This window comes from Rhinolophus sinicus, chromosome 3, assembly GCF_057876585.1.
Source record: "Rhinolophus sinicus isolate RSI-liver-muscle chromosome 3, RSI-T2T, whole genome shotgun sequence".
In the NCBI taxonomy this organism is placed as follows: domain Eukaryota; kingdom Metazoa; phylum Chordata; class Mammalia; order Chiroptera; family Rhinolophidae; genus Rhinolophus; species Rhinolophus sinicus.
In genome coordinates this window covers 63,599,261-63,616,693 of record NC_142503.1, presented here as the reverse complement: position 1 = coordinate 63,616,693, position 17,433 = coordinate 63,599,261, and the positions used below count along the sequence as shown (strand labels likewise).

Here is a 17,433-nt window from a genome sequence, read left to right as displayed (position 1 = left end):
TTGTAACTTTCCAAGTAATTCCAGTGTGATTTCAAGGTTGAAAAATACAACGTATATTTAATATCCTGACCTACTGATCTCATATCCTTGAGTGGCCTGTTGGGCCTGGGGCAGCTGAAACCCAGGAACCTTGTCCATTTACCCTAGGATGCCATTTTTTCTATGAGCCAAAACATGTAAAAGATTGAGAAGCCCAGAATAGTGGATTTGCCTCCAATGCCAGTTTCTTCTGATTTATTTTTTGTTTAGAATAGTTTTAGGGTGATAATCATATTTTATGGGATAATTTCCCTTTTGATCCAAACACAAATTAATCATCTAGTTTTGAAGAATCGCTTTGCCAAAGTAATAATACATATTTGGATTTGTAATTCACATTATCTGTTCACAATCCCAAATTATTTTATTGGCACATGGAGGATGTTAGCAGTTCTTAGTTTGTGTCATTAAAGGACTAAATAAGGTTTGCCATTTCAATGAAAAGTTCTTATTTTTTGCTTTGGCATAAACTAGGCATTAAAATAAGACATATCTTAGATCCACAGACCTTAAATCTGATTTTGAAAAAAACTGAAGACCTCAGTAGATATGCACACATATATAAACAAGAAGAAAGAGAAATGGTAACGTTCTTTTTATCTCCATCTAAAGTATTGATGTGGTTAGTCATGTAAAGGTATAAAATGTTTGGAATGCTGTGATGGGAGGCAGAATAAACTACCTTTCTCCACTTCTGAGACACACAAAAGCACCAGGCACAGGCATGCACCTGAGTTAAAAGCAGGAACACATAAAGTGCATTTGAAAGTCATTTTGGTTCAGAAAAAAATTCATGATTCCTACCCTCATTTTACTTCTTTTTTTTTTTTTGCAACACCACAGTTCCAGCCAGTGTGGGCACAGCTCCCACAAAGTTGTACCTGCTAGACCATTGGGGGCACTTGCTTCCTCCTTTCATCCTTTCATTTCCTACTAGTGACACCTAGTGGTAGCTCTGGCGTGAGTTTTGTTACCTACCGCTGAAAACACTAGCTTTTCCTCTCTGATCTTGCCCTTCAGTATGTATAGTTTCAAATGTCCCTTCTCACCTTGGTGATCCCTGCTCCTCTGCTCTGAGCATAGGATGTTTCTAGGCAGGCTTTCTGGGACCAAGTCCTTCCTTTCAGAGAGGTTCAAAAACTGCCTTCAATCCTAAGCCAAAGTCTTGTCTTGTGAGCTAGTGAAAACATCCGTGTGTTACAAGTTTCACTGTGGGGAGGTTTGAAGAATATCCACAAAATAGGATTTCCTATTTCTTCAAACCAGAAAGGGTGACACCATTGTCCTTCTTAGGCCATTGGGGTTCAGATCATGAGAAACTGAGGGTGGTTTTAAATACTACCTATTTGCTTATGACTCCTAGTGAGTCTCCACAACATTCATTTGTTTGGGCTACCTACCTGATATTCTTACCTGGATATTGTGGCAGAAACAGTGGTGTTTACCAAACATCCCATCACTATCCCACATTTCCCCGCCCCACCTACAGTTGGTTGAGGCCATGTTACTCGTTTTGGCTAATGGGCTGTGGGTGAAAATGCAGTGTTTCATTCCTAGACTGAAGCATAGAAGAGCGGGTATGAGACCTCTCCAGTCATCTCTTTTTCTGTCACAGTTGATATTCTAGATGGTGGAGCCTGCACTAACCTTGGTCCCTGAGTGACTGTGTGGAACAGACCACACACCCCCTCCCTCAACACCATGACTTCCACCAAGCCATAAAAGACATGTGACTTAAGTGAGAAATAAACTTTTGTTGTGTTAAGCCACTGAAATTTTAAAGTTTATGATTGCAGCACAGTATATTTAACTGGATATCTCATACATAGCTATCTCTAATTCTATGTAGTCAAAACTGGAATAATTTTCTCCCCTAAACCTATACTTCCTTTGTCTCCTCCATCTCCATAAGTGACATATACATGCTTAAGGTGGAAACCTGGATGTCATACTTACATCTCCCTTTTCCTCACTCTTCCTGTGCAGAAAAGACTTAACATAGCTGACCTGAGATTGTTATCCTTAAAAAGCTCTGCTTGCAAGGTTGGCCCTTGGCTGGCATCTGGGAACTGGCTAGTAAACACTTCCCTACACTGAAAAAAGACTTCCCCTAAATAATAGGGGTGAATGTATTGTTTGTACAAACAATATGCCTTATGTGACCACAGCCTGCTTTTCTTCTGGGAGTCTGGAACATGCTAGGCAGAGGTGATTTGGGTACATACTAGGCAGAGGTGACCAGGTAGCCACACCTCAATAAAAACCTTAGGTGCTGAGTCTCTAATAGGCTTCCTTGGGTGGAAACATTGCTCACATGTTTATTGCTGGAGTAAGACTGAGCTCTATGTGACCCCTCCTGAGAGGGCGAGAGGATAGGAAGCCTTCACATGGATTCTTCCATATTCCACCTATGTCCTTTTTCCATATGATCCAGCTGTGTAGCTTTACAACATCGCTGTAATCATCTTAGCATCAGAAGAACTCTATTATAAGTTCTATGAGTCCCAGTGAACCCCCAGGCATTATGTGGTCTTAGGAACCCCCATGATATCCCCCCATGTCTAATCCAGCACTGAGGCATATCAATTTTACTTTCTCAAATGTATTTCAAATGTCTCTGCTTCTTATTTATATGTTGTCACCACTCTGGAAGGTGCCATCATCTTTTATTTGTGTTGGACTTTGAGAGGGCCCAATAAATAACACCTTTCCTTCCTGCCTGAGTTTGGAACCAAACAGGAAGCGATCACAATATAAACTTTATTTAATAATAAAAATCTAGATTGGAGTGGCTTAAATGTGCAGCCAAATGAGCTTGCTAACAGTCTTCTGAATTAAATGTATCTATCCCCACTGCTACCTTTAGAGCTGTCGTCTTGAGAGGATGGACCAGATTGTATCCTCTCTGCAGGCACACAGATGAAAGGAAAAGGAAGAGGCTGAGCAGAGTATCCATCCAAAAAAAAAAAAAAAAAAAAAAAAAGGCGAGGGTGGGAGTAAAGATTGGAGATTTTAATTGTAAATTTTAAGATTTCTTGCTCACTCCTGATTTTTATCTTCCAGATAGAACTCCAGGTCTTGGGCGTTAAGCAAATGATACACACTGGCCATAAGTGGAGATTGATTGGGGAGTGTGGTCAGTGAACACCAAGTAATCTGTACTGAGGCCCAAGCAAAAACTCTGGTATTAATACCAAGCCAGGCTTAGCAAATATGCACAGAGGTGTGTGAGGCCCGCAAAGACACAGCCTAGAGGCACTTAGGTGATGTGGGCCTCACGGGGCAGACAGCTGCTCCTTGACCTGGACCAACGTTCAGAACATATTCGTTCTACTACATTGGGTTTCAGCAGAGGTAGGGAGGCCACAAAAACCTTTGGGAAGCAGGTGTAGCTAAGGCAAGGACTGAATTACAGGAACAATGTCTTTTGGTACGTTGGCCTTTCAGACAGTACTGGGTAGAATAATATTTGCTGAAATTAGAGGTAGTGAAGTTCATTAAACTGAAGCTTTAAGTCCCCTCACGTGCATGGGCCCTTTCCAAGGTCCTGAAGGACCTTAGTAATGTATTCACGTGGTCATCTTTTTTATCCTTGTAATGTAATTTGAAAACACACAAAATTACAGAAAAATAGTACAGAGAACTCTATCCCTGAACAACCATTTGAGTTTGTTGCCAGTCTGATGCGCTCCCTGCCCCTAACGCTTTAGTGTGTATTTCCTGTGAATAAGGACATTTGTTTACACAACACAATACAACCACCAAAATCAGGAAGTTAACACTGACACATTTCTACCACCTCGTCCTCAAATCCACCTCAGAATCAAGTTGCATTTAGTTGTCATGTCTCTTGAGCTTCCTTGTCTGGAACAATTCCTAAGTCTTTCCTTAACATTCAACACATTGATTTGTTTTTTAAGATTCTAGGCCATGTATGTTGTCTAATGTTCATCCGCTGAGGTTCATCTGACGTTTCCACATGATTACTTTCAGGTTGTGCATCTTTGGCAGGAACATCACAGAGATTGGGTTGTGAGCCCCTGCAGGGCTGCCCCTCTGGTCCCTTCTCACTTGTCTCCAGTGGGTCTCATTACACCACCACTAGCTGTCTTTCCCACTCATGTGGTGCCCCCTCCCCCAGCCAGCATGGGTATCTACCCTGCACTGTCCCACCCACTGGCTTGAAAACTGAATTGTTCAGGAAGGAAAGAGAAGAGGGGAAGGCATAATAATGGTCATACGTTTTTTGTAAAGTGTGCATAAGTAAGAAGATTTAACTTCAATGGATTAAGGCTGTTGTCTCTTTTTCTTCCATCACACAGGCGTTCGGGGGATTTGGCTATGGGGCAGTTGAGTTGGAAATACACTTAGTTTAGGCTTATTGGGATATATTGATGTGGTTTGCCACTAATTATGGGTAGTTAAGTTTTTCCTGGGTGTCACAGTGTGGAAATGGCGTCCCAGAATTCTCCCAATGCCCGCTGTGATGATCTCCATGCCCACATGCAGGTGAGGGCCAGGGTTCTATCAAAATGTGAGCATGTGCCACGGTGCTGGCACAAGAAGTGTGGGAACCCCGGAGGAGAAACAAATTTGAACAGATGGAGCCAGAAACCACTGTGTGGGAAATTCTATCAGCAGACTTTTGGTAAATTGTAAGCACACGATTCTGTTTTTGTTGACACACAGTACACATGAGATATGCTCAGTAATACCACACGTAAACTATAACTCTACCCTATGTCTTTCTTGATGGGAATCATATGGAAGAGAATTTATCAAAATTCCTTAGTCTATAAGCATACAAACCTGTATTAGTACTACAAACAGTTTTTTATAGTTCTTGCCAATTAAAAAATGATTATACTATAGGAAAGATTGAATTATCTTTCTATTCTCTTTATATAAAATATTATCATCAAGTTGTTATCAGATGAAAGGATGACTAAAGAGTAGGCAGAAAAAAACTAGGTGAAAAGTGTTGCAAAGTAATGATTGAATGGCAATTAATGAATGTTTATTATTATGTAAGTTTTTAAAATATTTATTTTTTGTAGTTATTTGCCAACTCTAAATAAATATTCACTTTCACACCTAATTTTAAATTTATTACTTTATATTCTTTTTTTTTATTTTTAAAGACAACCTCTTCCCCTCTCCCTCCCCTGCCCCCATCACACTGAGACTTGGATTTATCCTCGGCTGCATTTAAATTGCAAGGTGGCCAAGCTCTGTGTGTGCTACAGGGCACAGATGACTATGAGCTGGAAGTTGTCTGTGACAGGTCTGGGTAGACAGCAGTGCCTGGGCTGCTCCAAACTCCATTTCGCTTTCTGGTTCAGAGAGGGAAGCACAGAGGGACTAGCCTTGGATTCACGTAGTATGGAACATCCTTCAAGCCACTCCACACCATCTCAGGGAGTCAAGATGGCGCTGGAGAAATCGTACCTAGGGGTAGACTGCTTAGCCATAGTCAATGGAAACACATGCTCAAGAGAGCTCCACAGCGTGAGGTAGAGGCCCTTCTCACTTCGTGGGAGGGCTTGGAGTAGAAATGGCGATGAAGGGATGTTTTTAGTCTAAGAAGAAAATGACACCTAGAGACTGGGTCTTCCACCTTTGCAAACTTCTAAACTTGCAAGAAGGCAAGAATAATTCGATTGCCTCTGTCTCAGATAAATGCATAGGCGAATCTTCTCCCCGTCTCCAGATTTTTTTTAACGTGATGCCCAAATTAACATTTTATGAAAAGATTTCTCCCAGTTGAATTTACCTTCATAGGCTGTAGATTTCGACTACCTTCATTGACAAATGGCAGCTCCTTGGGGATGCTGAGACCAAGATCTTGCCTTCTTTTCAGATCCTAACTCTATACTAGAATCTTTGGCAACACCAAATACAATTTTGTCTGGCCATTGCTCTAGGGACAGGGAGTAGTTTGTTTCCTAACTTCAGTTGGTAATTGATGGGCCAGTGCTGCGATAATGTTCTGCTTCCTGTTAACACTTTGAACTCTTTCAAAGAATGAGGCTTGTCATAAAAAGGGAATTGAACAAACTGGACCTCAGAGGTCCTAAAGGAGTGATCTCTTTCAGGGAGAGACCGGCTGCAGCTGCCACTGCTAAAGGATCCACTGCTCCCCCAAGCGTCTGGACCCCTCCAGCAGAGACGCCACTGAGTCAGCAATCAAGGACTTTCATTTATGTCGTACAAGGGTAAGAAATTTTGATTTTTGAACTTCAATTCTTTGGATTTTGTTGTCTTTGGGCTTTAACTTGCAAGAAGATTTTATCTCTGAAAACTCAGTTTCTCCCCAGACATTGGTTTGGAATACAGGTATGGAAAAGGTTTGTTTTGGAGTTTTGGTTGTTGGTTTTGTGTTTAACTGGGCCTCTGGAACCCCAGCAGGGGAGACAGTCCTGGAGTGGTAGTCTGCTTGAAACCCTTTCACCTGAAAACCATGGGGTAAGGAATATGTGTCCCCTTTTCACACGTCATTGTGCCTGGTTTTCCTGACATGGGTGTGTTGCATTGAGAGCGGGATTCATATGGTGTCAAGGTCTCCACATCTGTTGTGAGCAGCATTTGAAGTCTTGAACACAATGGCCGACTTCAGCCCCTCTTGTTATGGGATTGATTAAGTTCATGCAGCTTGTTTGCCGGGTTGATTCTGCAGTGTTTTGCACCTTCATGCCACCTTGGGTATCAAATGTGCATATTTCTGACTTTGCTGTTGACGCTTCTGCATCTGGTTTCCTCCGGTCCTGGGGAGCAAGAATACCTCTGCCACATGCTTTTCACGACATTGCGTTTCTTCAGGTCTGGAATGTTCTGGGCTTTGCATGGTGGACTATGCCTTCAGAGCTTCAGTCCCCTCTGCTGTGCTCTCTTCTTTCTAGGAAGGCTCAGCTCCTTCTTACAGTGTAACTTGCTCCTTCCGTTGAGCTCTTTCTTTCTCTGTCACGTGCACTGTGTGCCAAAACTGAGTGCCTTCCTTGCTTCCTTTTACTTTCTTCTTGTTCTCTAGCCCAGACTGTTTTTTTTCTGGGTCTGTACAAATAATGCACTATGAAAAAAAAGACTTACCTTTAGTTGGATGATACCAATAGGAGATAATCTTCCGTCAGCCCAACACCTAAGCCAGACCTGTACTTGCTCTGGTGTCGTCCAGCCTGTTTTTACTTTAGCATGTAAACATACTTTAGTTGGTTTGTGTCTTTTCTAGGGCACTAATTCATCACAGTTCTCTTGCCTGTTCCCACAAGGTGTAGGTATTAGCATCTATAACCACAATAACTATATCACTTTCAAACTCACCTAAAAACACTGAGTATTTTACCCTGGTTTTCCTACTCTTCCCCTCCTTTAAATCTGTGCAAATTTCTGTAACTACTTATCATATCTAGTCTTCAAGGAGATATTTCTAATGGGCTAGACCCGAAGGTGGAGTCACAAAGTCCATATGTGACTGCTAGAGGCGTGTGTGTGTGTGTGTGTGTGTGTGTGTGTGTGTGTGTTTTGGAGATGGGGACAATTCCCAAAGAAAGGGATATTGTAAATAGGATAGAGGCTCCTAAAAGGTATTTACTTGGAGAGTCATTTTGCATATTAACATATTGAAGGCTCTGAGAGGTACTACTGTAAAGAAACCTGGTTGGGAGGAGAGGAATAAATTAGAAGATACCATGAGGAAATACTCAGAATGTGGGATACTTTACAAGACAACTGCAAGGTTGTCTCTTCAAAAATACAATTTATTTTTTAAACAGGTCAGGGAGGCTGCTTTAGAATTAAAGAGACTAAAAAGACATAACAATCAAATGCAGTGTGTAGACTGTAATTAGATTTTGGTTCGAAGGAAAAAAAATCTGTTCGCGTTATGTTAAGGACAAAAGAGAAAATTTGAATATGGGCTAAGTATTAGGTGATATTAGGGAATTAATGTGAATGTTCTTAAATGTGGTAATGCTTTTGTGGTAACGCTTTTTATGCAAGCATGTGTTAGGGGAGGTGTGCTCAAGTTTTCAGAGGGGAAGTATAATGATATGATGTCTGCAACTAATTTTCAAGTTATTAAAAACAGCAACAACAAAACCACCATCAACACACACACATTTAACAATGTTAACATTATAAAATATTAACAGCTGTTGATTCTCAGTAGTGAATATGTGGGTGTTTGTTTGTATTATTCTTCAACTTTTCTGTATATTTTATAATAAAAAGTAAAAACAGAGAGAAACCTATTTAACCTATTGTCCCAAACTTTCGACTATGAATCTCATTTTTCATTTATAATGTATTAACATGGAAGCATCTGCTGCTTCACAAAGTATACTCTGGGACATGTGGGCCTAAGGCAGGCTCTTAGCAGCTACATTTTACAATAATGATAAATGCCTAGTGAAGAATAAAATCTTTTTTTAAAATCCAAATATGCTTTGAAAACTCCATCCAGCTAGCTGAAGAAATGTCTGCTGTATCATTTATAGTGGAGCAGTTCTACTGCTCTTAACTGCATGATTTCCTTGGCCAGAGGCATGAAGGTGGCGGCCTGCATACTGACTCTTGAATGTCCAGTACTCAAATCCTGTCTCTTAGTATAACCTTATGGATGACACAGGCTAAATTATCAATCATCTATATCCTTCTGAATAAAATGAAATGATATATCACTTACAGCACTTTCAGGAAGAGCAATAAACACAAATTTGTGAGCATGTTGACACTTACTATTAGGGGTGAAGTTACAAGGAGACCTCAGAGTTTTTCATGATGGTTAATTTTATGTGTTAACTTGAGTGGGCCACAAGGTGCCCAGATATTTGGTTGTTATTTTCAGGTATGAATGTGAGGGTATTTATGGGAGAGATTAGCATTTGAATTGGGAGACTGAGTAAAGCCATGGCCCAATATGAAGGCCTGAATGGAACAAAAAGGTGGAGGAAAGGAGAGGCACTCTTCCTGTCAGACTGCTGAACTGGGGCATTGGTTTTCTCCTGCCTGCTGACTAAACTATACCATTGGCTCTCTTGAATCTCCAGGGGTTAAGGTTGGGGCCCTCACTCTATCCCCTGAGCTTGACCTTACTCTTGGATTTCTCTCATTTCAGGTTGGGGTGAAATCTCATCATTATATAGTAATCTGGTTCAGCTCATTTTATGGCTGTTACTTCCCGATCTGGCCATAGAAAATACAGTAATAGTTGATCCTAAGTTCCCACTCCAAAGCCAAATTTTAAATGGAATGTATGTGTGTGATAAGTGATAAATGTATCTATGTAGATGATAAAGTTCATGTAGTACTTTGCATATGGTAGATCTTAAATAAACATCAAATGAATGAATGAATGAATGAATGAATCAGTAAAACTACCAATGGTAAGAATTTGCAAATAATGTCTTATGACACTAGTTGTAGGTTGAGGTTTCTCAACCAAGTCCTTACCATAAAACATATAGCTCTTCGTAGAATACAGATGTTTACAATACAATAAATACATCTTTGATTTTCTCCCATTTGCCCCACTATGCCCTATACAGTGTCCAGTACATTTCCTCAATACATATTGGCTGATGAACTAAATAAAAGTACGCTTAGAATGTTTCTATTTCATTGATAAAGAGCATGCAGTGAGCTAAATGAGACTCTTTTTCTGGCAAAAATTTTTCAGTTAGAGGCTGCTTGCTGCTACAAATGCTGCTATTTTGTTATTTGCTACAAATAACAAAATCTAGCTTAATTACCCTAAGCGATAAGAAAATGTATTGGCTTGTTTAACAGGTCACCCAATAGGCGGGCCTCAGTGTTGTTTGACCTGACAGCTCAGTGAGGTCATTAGGACCTAAGTTCTTCTCATCTCTCCGCTTGGCCATATCCACAGTGTTTGTCTCATTTTATGGCTGGTGCCCCTTTTGGTCAGAGGTGGGCTGCCCCCAGCCAGCAGCACTACGTGGTCCCTCATTTACCTTCAGACGGGGAGAGGGACAGAGCATGTTGGCTCCTATGGCTCTCTCAGAAAACTTAAGGCTTCCTTCCTAGATGCACCAACAACCAGCCCCTTCACATCTCATTGGACTTAACTGAATCACATGAGCAGTCCTGAGCAGGACATGGAGATAAGGCAGACGGAATTACTTTGATGTCCTTAGACTAATCAAGGCCTAGTCTTAGAGTAGGAGAGGGGTCAGCTTCCCTCAAAGCACTAGACTATTCAGAAGAAGCAGACATACCTAATAAGAATCTGAGAACTGTTAGAAAAGGGGAAATAGATGCTAGGAAGGCAATTAACAATATCATGGGCACTATACCTTCTGTAAGGCCCAACTTTTCTATTACTGTGTACCACCATTGTTGTGTTAATCTCCTACAGATTTCCCAAGATCTCTTGCTTCCCTTTATGTAATACTGCTCAACTGGATTGTATCCCTCACAGGCCAGTGTTAGAAATAACTCATATACTGAGTACAAGGGTGAATCTGAAGAGACAAACTGACAGGACTTCCCCATCCCTACCAATCAAATATTTTGCATACATTAATACTATGAAGTAGATAGCATAAACCCCATTTTATTGATGAGAAAACCAAGGCTTTAAAAGATTAAGCAAATAGCCTAAAGTCACACAACTACTAAGTAGTAGAGATGAAATTCAACTCTAGGTCTTTAGGCTGTAAAGACTCTGTTCTTTGCACTATATTAGCGCTGCTTCCCATCTTGGCAGAACATCTATTTAATTTAATTAAACTATTCATTTTTATTATAATATTTCCCCTCCGATCAAGTCAGAACATTTTAGGAATGGAAGGGAAACTCCTCAAATTTTCTTTCTTTCATGTTTCCTAGGAAATGGCTTAGAAAAACAAATCTTTGAAATCTTATCTCCTTGTCCACAGATGAGACTATTGTATTTTTAGTAAATGATGTATAGCTAGTTACTAGTTGTGGTTTTAATTACACTCCTGTTGTTTTCTACATACTTTTTGCTTCAGATTATGTAATAGGTCATGATTACTTATTTTAGCTGTTTGTTGCTGCGTGACTAGTTCTTTTTTTAAAGATATAGAATTCTTTATATTCAATATTTAAAGTTCTGATGAAAATCGGGACCACCACATTGCTCAGTTCTGGTGGTGACATTTACATTGTCGTCTAGATGAATAGTGCCCCCCCCCCCAGAGTCCTGAAGTCCAGGCCTGTGTGCAGCAGCTTCGTTAAAATCTAACTCCAAGGGGAATGCACAGTGGGTGAATGGATATTATTAGATTCCTCAAAAATTCAAGTATGTGGTCTGGTTTTTCCTCTAATCATATCTTATCTGGGTGATACCTAGAAAAGAGATCAAGTTCAGGGTCAACTGCTCATTTACCTTGCTGTGAAATTTGAATAGTATGTCCTACTGTAGCAAGCGTCTAAATTTTGACTAACCTTTGGGGGTCTTCTTGATTGGGACAGAACTGAGTCTCTGGGTTTTCTATAGCAATGCTGATTCCCGGGATCAATGCTGACCATTCTGAGGGGATGCTTCAAATTTTTAAATTTTCAGATAAATGCTGTCAGAATGGGAACCAAGTCATGTAGAGTGACCTTCAAGTTTCATATTTAGTTAAAATTAGAGAAATTTCTTAGTGTAGAAGAGAAGCATTTCAGTATAAATTGGGCTTAACCAAATCGTCCACAAAATCTATGTAAAATGCAGTTTAATTGCATTTCAAATTAACTACTTGAATTTGCGTTCTATATTCTTGACCCAGATGGAGATTTCTTATAATTCCTGGTGGGCAGTCAGCTGAAAACCTCTAATATATTGTAAAAATCATTCTCTTTAACAATTTTGCCATTGTATAAAAGTTTAGTCTTGCCCTTCCAACAAGCACTTCCTCTTCTTTCTTTCCTAAAAGAAAACATGAAAGTCTCATTTTTTTCATCCCTCCCCTATGCAACTCATATCTTCAGTTCCCAGTCCAAGCCAATCAGGGTGGCCCTATTTCCCTTTTAATGATAGGTCTAGATATGACTGAGCCATGTGGGAGAGTCTGCTCAGGACTTCTGAGAAACGTTTCTTCATTCTTATAAGAAGTGAAGAAAAGAGAAAATCTTCTTCTGAACATTGTCATGTTTGAATGTGATGCCTGGAACTGCAGCAGCCATTCTGTGATCTCAAGGGGAACTGAGCTTAATGTCAAATGCACCAGCTCAGGAAAGACAGATAAAAAGGATCTAGGTCCTTGATTATGAGGTGATGAAGCTATTCAATTAATCAACCCTAGAGCAGCCCTACCACTGGACTTCTTGTTATGCGAGATAATAAATTTAATCCAGCTAAATCAGAAAATCCAACTCAACTGGCTTAAATTTATTATCTCAGTGAAGGCACAAGTGATACAATGTTACAGGTCATATTTTGAGGTCTCTCTGGGCTTCTGCCTTGAGCTCTACCTCTAGGCCTCTCCCCACCCCAATTAGTTGATTCTTCATACCATCACTGGAATGACCATTCAAATCTGATCATATTACAACTTTGATTGTATCTGTCAAAGGCTACTTTTGCTTTCTTGGCATGGCATGCAGACCTTTCTTCACTGGGTCCAGGCTATCTTTCTCCAGCCACATCTCTCATCAGGTCGGGCCCCATCGGCAGCCTAATGGTAGATATTTAAACTATTTTCATTCCTTGTCCTTACTATGTTCTTTCTCCCCTATGTTTTACAAGTGGTATTCCCATTTTCTAGAACACACTTGCCTACCTGATGATGCCAGCTCAGCCATCAAGACTCAGCTTCTTTTGGTGAACCTTCCCTAATTCTCTCCTGCCTTCCCTTAGTCCTCCGTGGTGGTCAGATGTTCTTTAGTGCCCCGGCACCCAGAGTGGAACCCCTATGAAAGCACATATGACACTGTGCTATAATTGTCAGCTTGTCCCCTACATATGATTGATTATAAGCTCTTTGAGGGAAAGATGTGTCTTACTCATCTTAGCATCTCTAAACAAGCAGGTAATGAAATGTTTATTAATGAATAAAAATAATGCTATAACCCCGACTTGGGTTCATGAAGACAGCTGTGTTCTTCTGTCTTTGGCTGACTTATTTTTGGTATATTACACACCGCAGCGTCCTCACCAGGATAGGGAGGATTAAAGAGAGGAAGGAAAACCTATAACTCTGTAACATTTTTTGACAGAATTTTGGAGGAAGGTAAGCCAAGCCTAATGAAGATTTCTTTTTGTTAAAGAAATCTTTTATGTAAAAGAAATCTTTTTGTAAAAGAAATCTTTTATCCATTTTGTGTGTGCCTGACTCATATGATGAATTATTTAACAAATATGTGCTGAGTGCCTCTATGTGTCAAGTATTTTTTAAAATTTTGGAATTTATCAGTGAATAAAACAAAGAAAGCCCCCACAGAGCATCGGATGTACAAGTCAACTTTATCAATTGTTTCCTTTCTGCATCTTAGTCCTACATTTGTGCACGAACGGGAAACACCGTAATAGAAAGCGTGCAGATTCTTAGCTGAAAGATGCTGGTAAACATATTTGTTCATAAGTGCTGCCACTTAGCTTAGAACCAAGGACAGTTAAGAGGAGGAGGTTACCAATTAAATCTGCTCCTTGACCTTGTTCTCAGCAATCTACACCAATAGACATTGCCTTCATTTTTTAAAAGGGAGTCTTATAAGTACATGCATTATTCTGGGATTGCAGCTTCGTTGGTAGCTGCAAATCTCTGTGAGGCTCCTCCATCTGGGACAGCCCATATTCCCTACTTTGGTTCTCTGGAGACTTCGGAGAGGCTCCACTGTGCATGACATCCCAGCTGTAGAGGCTGGTCTGGGCACAGGGTCATACTTTAAAGGGACTAAGGGAAGCTTTTATGTCTCCCTCCTACAAGCCCAGCTTCTATTGAAATGGAAGCTAGACTGGAAATAAAGCCTGTACTGATTTTCTTCTGAGAAGACGCATTACCATGTAAAACAACAGTACTAATGGTGTCATGGGAAATGTTTTTATTTTCCAAACACTCTGTAGCTCTGAAGTGACAGCATGGTTACATTTCTGACAGTATCACTAGTACAATTTACAGCCTCCTCAGGGAGAGAGCAACGTGGGGATTTTCTTCCTGGAAAGGCAGGCAAATTCTCTGGTCCCGAAGGTACACTTGATTTAAACACAATTCAAGATAAGTAAAAACAGATAATAACGCAACAAATAATGAAAGCTTGGCAATTTAGCTAAAACAAATGATCTATCCAGAACACTACAGGAGCGTGAAAGAGAACTGCAAAAATAACTCTGTAACTTTGATTGTTTTTACAATTTTCCAATGGCTTGCTCTGTCTCCAAGTGAGAAAGTGTGAGAGGAACTGGAAGAAAAGAAATTGGAAGAATGTAGGAGAATGTAAACATTAGAAAGAAATATAGCAGGAGAGTGTCTCAGGTGACAGCTTCAGTGTCACTCTCTGGAACACCCCTCCTGTCGGTCGTTATATACATAGACCCTGGCCAGCTTCGTGCTCCTTGGAGGCTGTGCAGCGGCGGCAGAGGACCTGTCTCTGGCCATGGAGCACCTAGAAGGCGCTTTCGCAGGAGCAGGGCCGCGGCCGGAGGCGCGGGAGGGGTGGGCGCAAGCAGCCTTCCTCTAGCTGCTCCCGCCGAGCGTGGTGATAGTGAGGTCGGGGCCAGCGGTGGCGGTGGAGAGCCTGGTGGCCCTGGGCCCTCTCGTCGTCCTCCGCGACTCCCCTCCGTGTGCCGCAGAGAGCGCCCAGGCGCCTCCGCAGTCGCCGCCGGAGCTGGCAGTCGCCCGCCTGGAAGAAGAGGTAGACGAAGGGATTGAGAGCGCTATTGGCCACTCCCACGAGGCGCAGCGCCACCGCAAGGTCCTCGGCCTCCCACTCTCCCACGGGTGCGGACGACCACGCGGCTGTCAGCCTGACAGCAAAGTAGGGCAGTTTGAAGCCCACGAACAGCAGTGCCAGCACCAGGCTCATCTTCAGGCTCTGCACTTTGGCGCGGGGCAGCGCGCTGTGCGCTGGGGCTCGGCCGGGACTCGCCGATCTGGGCGCGGGAGCCGCTGGGGCCTGGGGTGGGCTCTGCCGCCAGGCGCAGATCAGGCGGCTGCAAGCGACGCCTAGGACGGCGACGGGAGCCGCGAATCCCGCGGCGGCCTCAAAGAGCGCGTAGACCTGCAGGTGCCAGCGCGGCAGGGGCGCGAAGATGCCGCGGCAGCGACGCTGTCCGGGCCAGGCGCGGGTGGCCGGGGACACTGCAGGTGGCGGCGACGGGGCTCCGCCGCGCACCACGAAGGCCGGGGGCAGCGCCAGCAGCAGCGCCAGCAGCCAGCCCAGGGTGGCGAGGGCGCGCGCGGGCAGCGGTGGGCCCTGCGGACGGCGCACGGCGCGCTGGCGCTCTACGGCGATGAGCAGCACGAGGTGGGCGGAGGCGCCCTGGCCCGATGCCTGCAGCAGCCGCACTAAGCGGCACGCCTGGTCCCCCGCGGCCAGACGCGGCTCGCCCAGCAGCCCCCAGGCCAGCTGAGAAAACGCGGTGCCTCCGCACGCGTACAGGTCGGCCAGGGCCAGTTGCACCAGCAGGAAGTCCATCTTGCGACGCTTGGGACCTGTCCAGGGTCCGCCGCCGCCGCACAGGCGACACAGCACCGTAGCGTTGCCGACCACGGCCACTACCAGGATGGCTCCCAGGAATACCAGGCGGCTGAGCGGCCCGGGTGGCAGCGGCGGTGGCCCCAGGGCCGAGGCTCCCTGTCCGGAAGTCAGGTTGATACCCCTCCCCAGCGAGATGGGTGCGGAGAGGTTGGGCACGGTCGACAGAGTTGAGAGGCTGAAGGGATTCTCCATCCTTAGCCTGGAGGAAGAGGAGGTACCGAAGAGGGCAGGCAGGGTGCGGGAAACCAGGCGGAGGCGAAGCTGCGTAGGGCGTGATGCCGGGTCTACACGAGTTCCCAAAGTTAGTTGAAGCCGCACATGCACAGAAAGGGAGATGGATTCCGGTAGATTTGCGCTTAGTATAGGTTGTCCTCGTCATCTGTCACTCAGGTGGGGGATGTACACTAGAGGAACACACATGATTCTTATTCTCCACCTTCTCCGCATCTCCCCTCCCAATCCCGTCCCCCCTTGCAATCTCTGCGCGCACCCACACTGCCCTCCCAGAGCTGCAGACCACTGAGCTCTGGAACCTCGCCGGTACGCTATTGACCCGTAGGGCACATGGAGACAGAGGTCGTTTTTCCTGTCAATTATAAAGGCTCACGTTAACCCAGGGCCAACACACAAAAGACGAAGCTCCTGACTGAGATTATACATCTCAGAATGGTTTCATGATTGCCAGCAGGGGGGAAAAAAAAAAAGACACTAGTTTTGATTAAAAAAAAAAAAAAAAAGGTTTGAAATGCAATGGATCTGCACTAGCAGGAGAAACAGAAGACACAAGAAACCTAACAGTGTTTTGAGCAAAGAAAAGCCCAATGTATGAAACTTTGATAAAGACATGTCTTCCTCTGGCCAACAACGTGACCATTTACTTAGATTGAAGTCGATATTGCCTGGCAATTAAGAATAGCAGTTACTTGCAATTAGTTTCAAATACTCCTCATTAGTGGAAGCAGCCAACACAGCTGCTCTCTTGTGATGTAAAATTCATTTCATTAGTCTGAAGAGGACATTAATAGGTGTTATGCATGGATAGTACATGTATTGCTTTCCCCCTAATATTTTCATCCAGGGATGATGTGTCATCACAGCTTCTCCTTCTCTTGAATCCGTTTTCCAGCAGATGGGAGGTTGCTAGGAAGGGACTGCGCCTCCAATAAGCCTGGAGAAAAGATGACTAAGAAAATAATAAAGCGGCCAAAATCTTAAAAGGAAATCCAAGTCACAGGAAATGGTTTAGATTAAATGCTGCCTCTTTTATTTTTGCCCTACCGCCTCATAAACACATTTTAGTTTTCCTGTTGGAAGTATCAATTTGTCTTTTATACACCCTCCACATTAGTCACCCTGAAAGTAGAATTCCTGCACTTCCCAGTCTGGGCGTCTATTGGGGTTCACATTCCCAGGCTGAGAAAACATTTGATAATGTAAGCTGCATGGGACAGGAGGGTTTGGTGGGTGCAAGTGACAGACAGTCCTTCGAGTTGCCAGAGGAACCCCATTTCCCAAGTTGTTGTCCTTTGGCCAGAGATCTTTTTTCATTTTCAACTTCGTATCCCTACTGCCTGGTCCTGGGCCTGACACATGGTAGGGAGCAGTAAATATGTTTTGAGTTGATGGATTAATGGGTATGTGATGCATTTCAGATAACTCGGAGCAAACATTCTTGCCTTGAGCTTAAATCTATCACGTAAGAAAAAATGGCTTTCATACGTATGCCAGTAT

At 43.1% G+C, this 17,433-nt stretch overlaps 1 protein-coding gene and 1 long non-coding RNA gene across 2 annotated transcripts in view; one reads left to right on the top strand and one right to left on the bottom strand.

The window, feature by feature from the left end:
* LOC141570682 (uncharacterized) overlaps positions 1 to 17,433 on the top strand; it is a 41,198-nt gene that overhangs the window by 789 nt on the left and 22,976 nt on the right. Inside the window, exon 2 of the long non-coding RNA XR_012494988.2 lies at positions 6,135 to 6,254. This is a non-coding gene — a long non-coding RNA (uncharacterized LOC141570682). The remainder of the gene's footprint in view (positions 1 to 6,134; positions 6,255 to 17,433) is intronic.
* On the bottom strand, positions 14,032 to 16,306 carry GPR150 (G protein-coupled receptor 150). The gene has a single exon (XM_074328685.2). It carries the CDS (start codon positions 15,892 to 15,894, stop codon positions 14,608 to 14,610), a length of 1,287 nt encoding a protein of 428 aa, XP_074184786.1. The 5' UTR covers positions 15,895 to 16,306; the 3' UTR covers positions 14,032 to 14,607.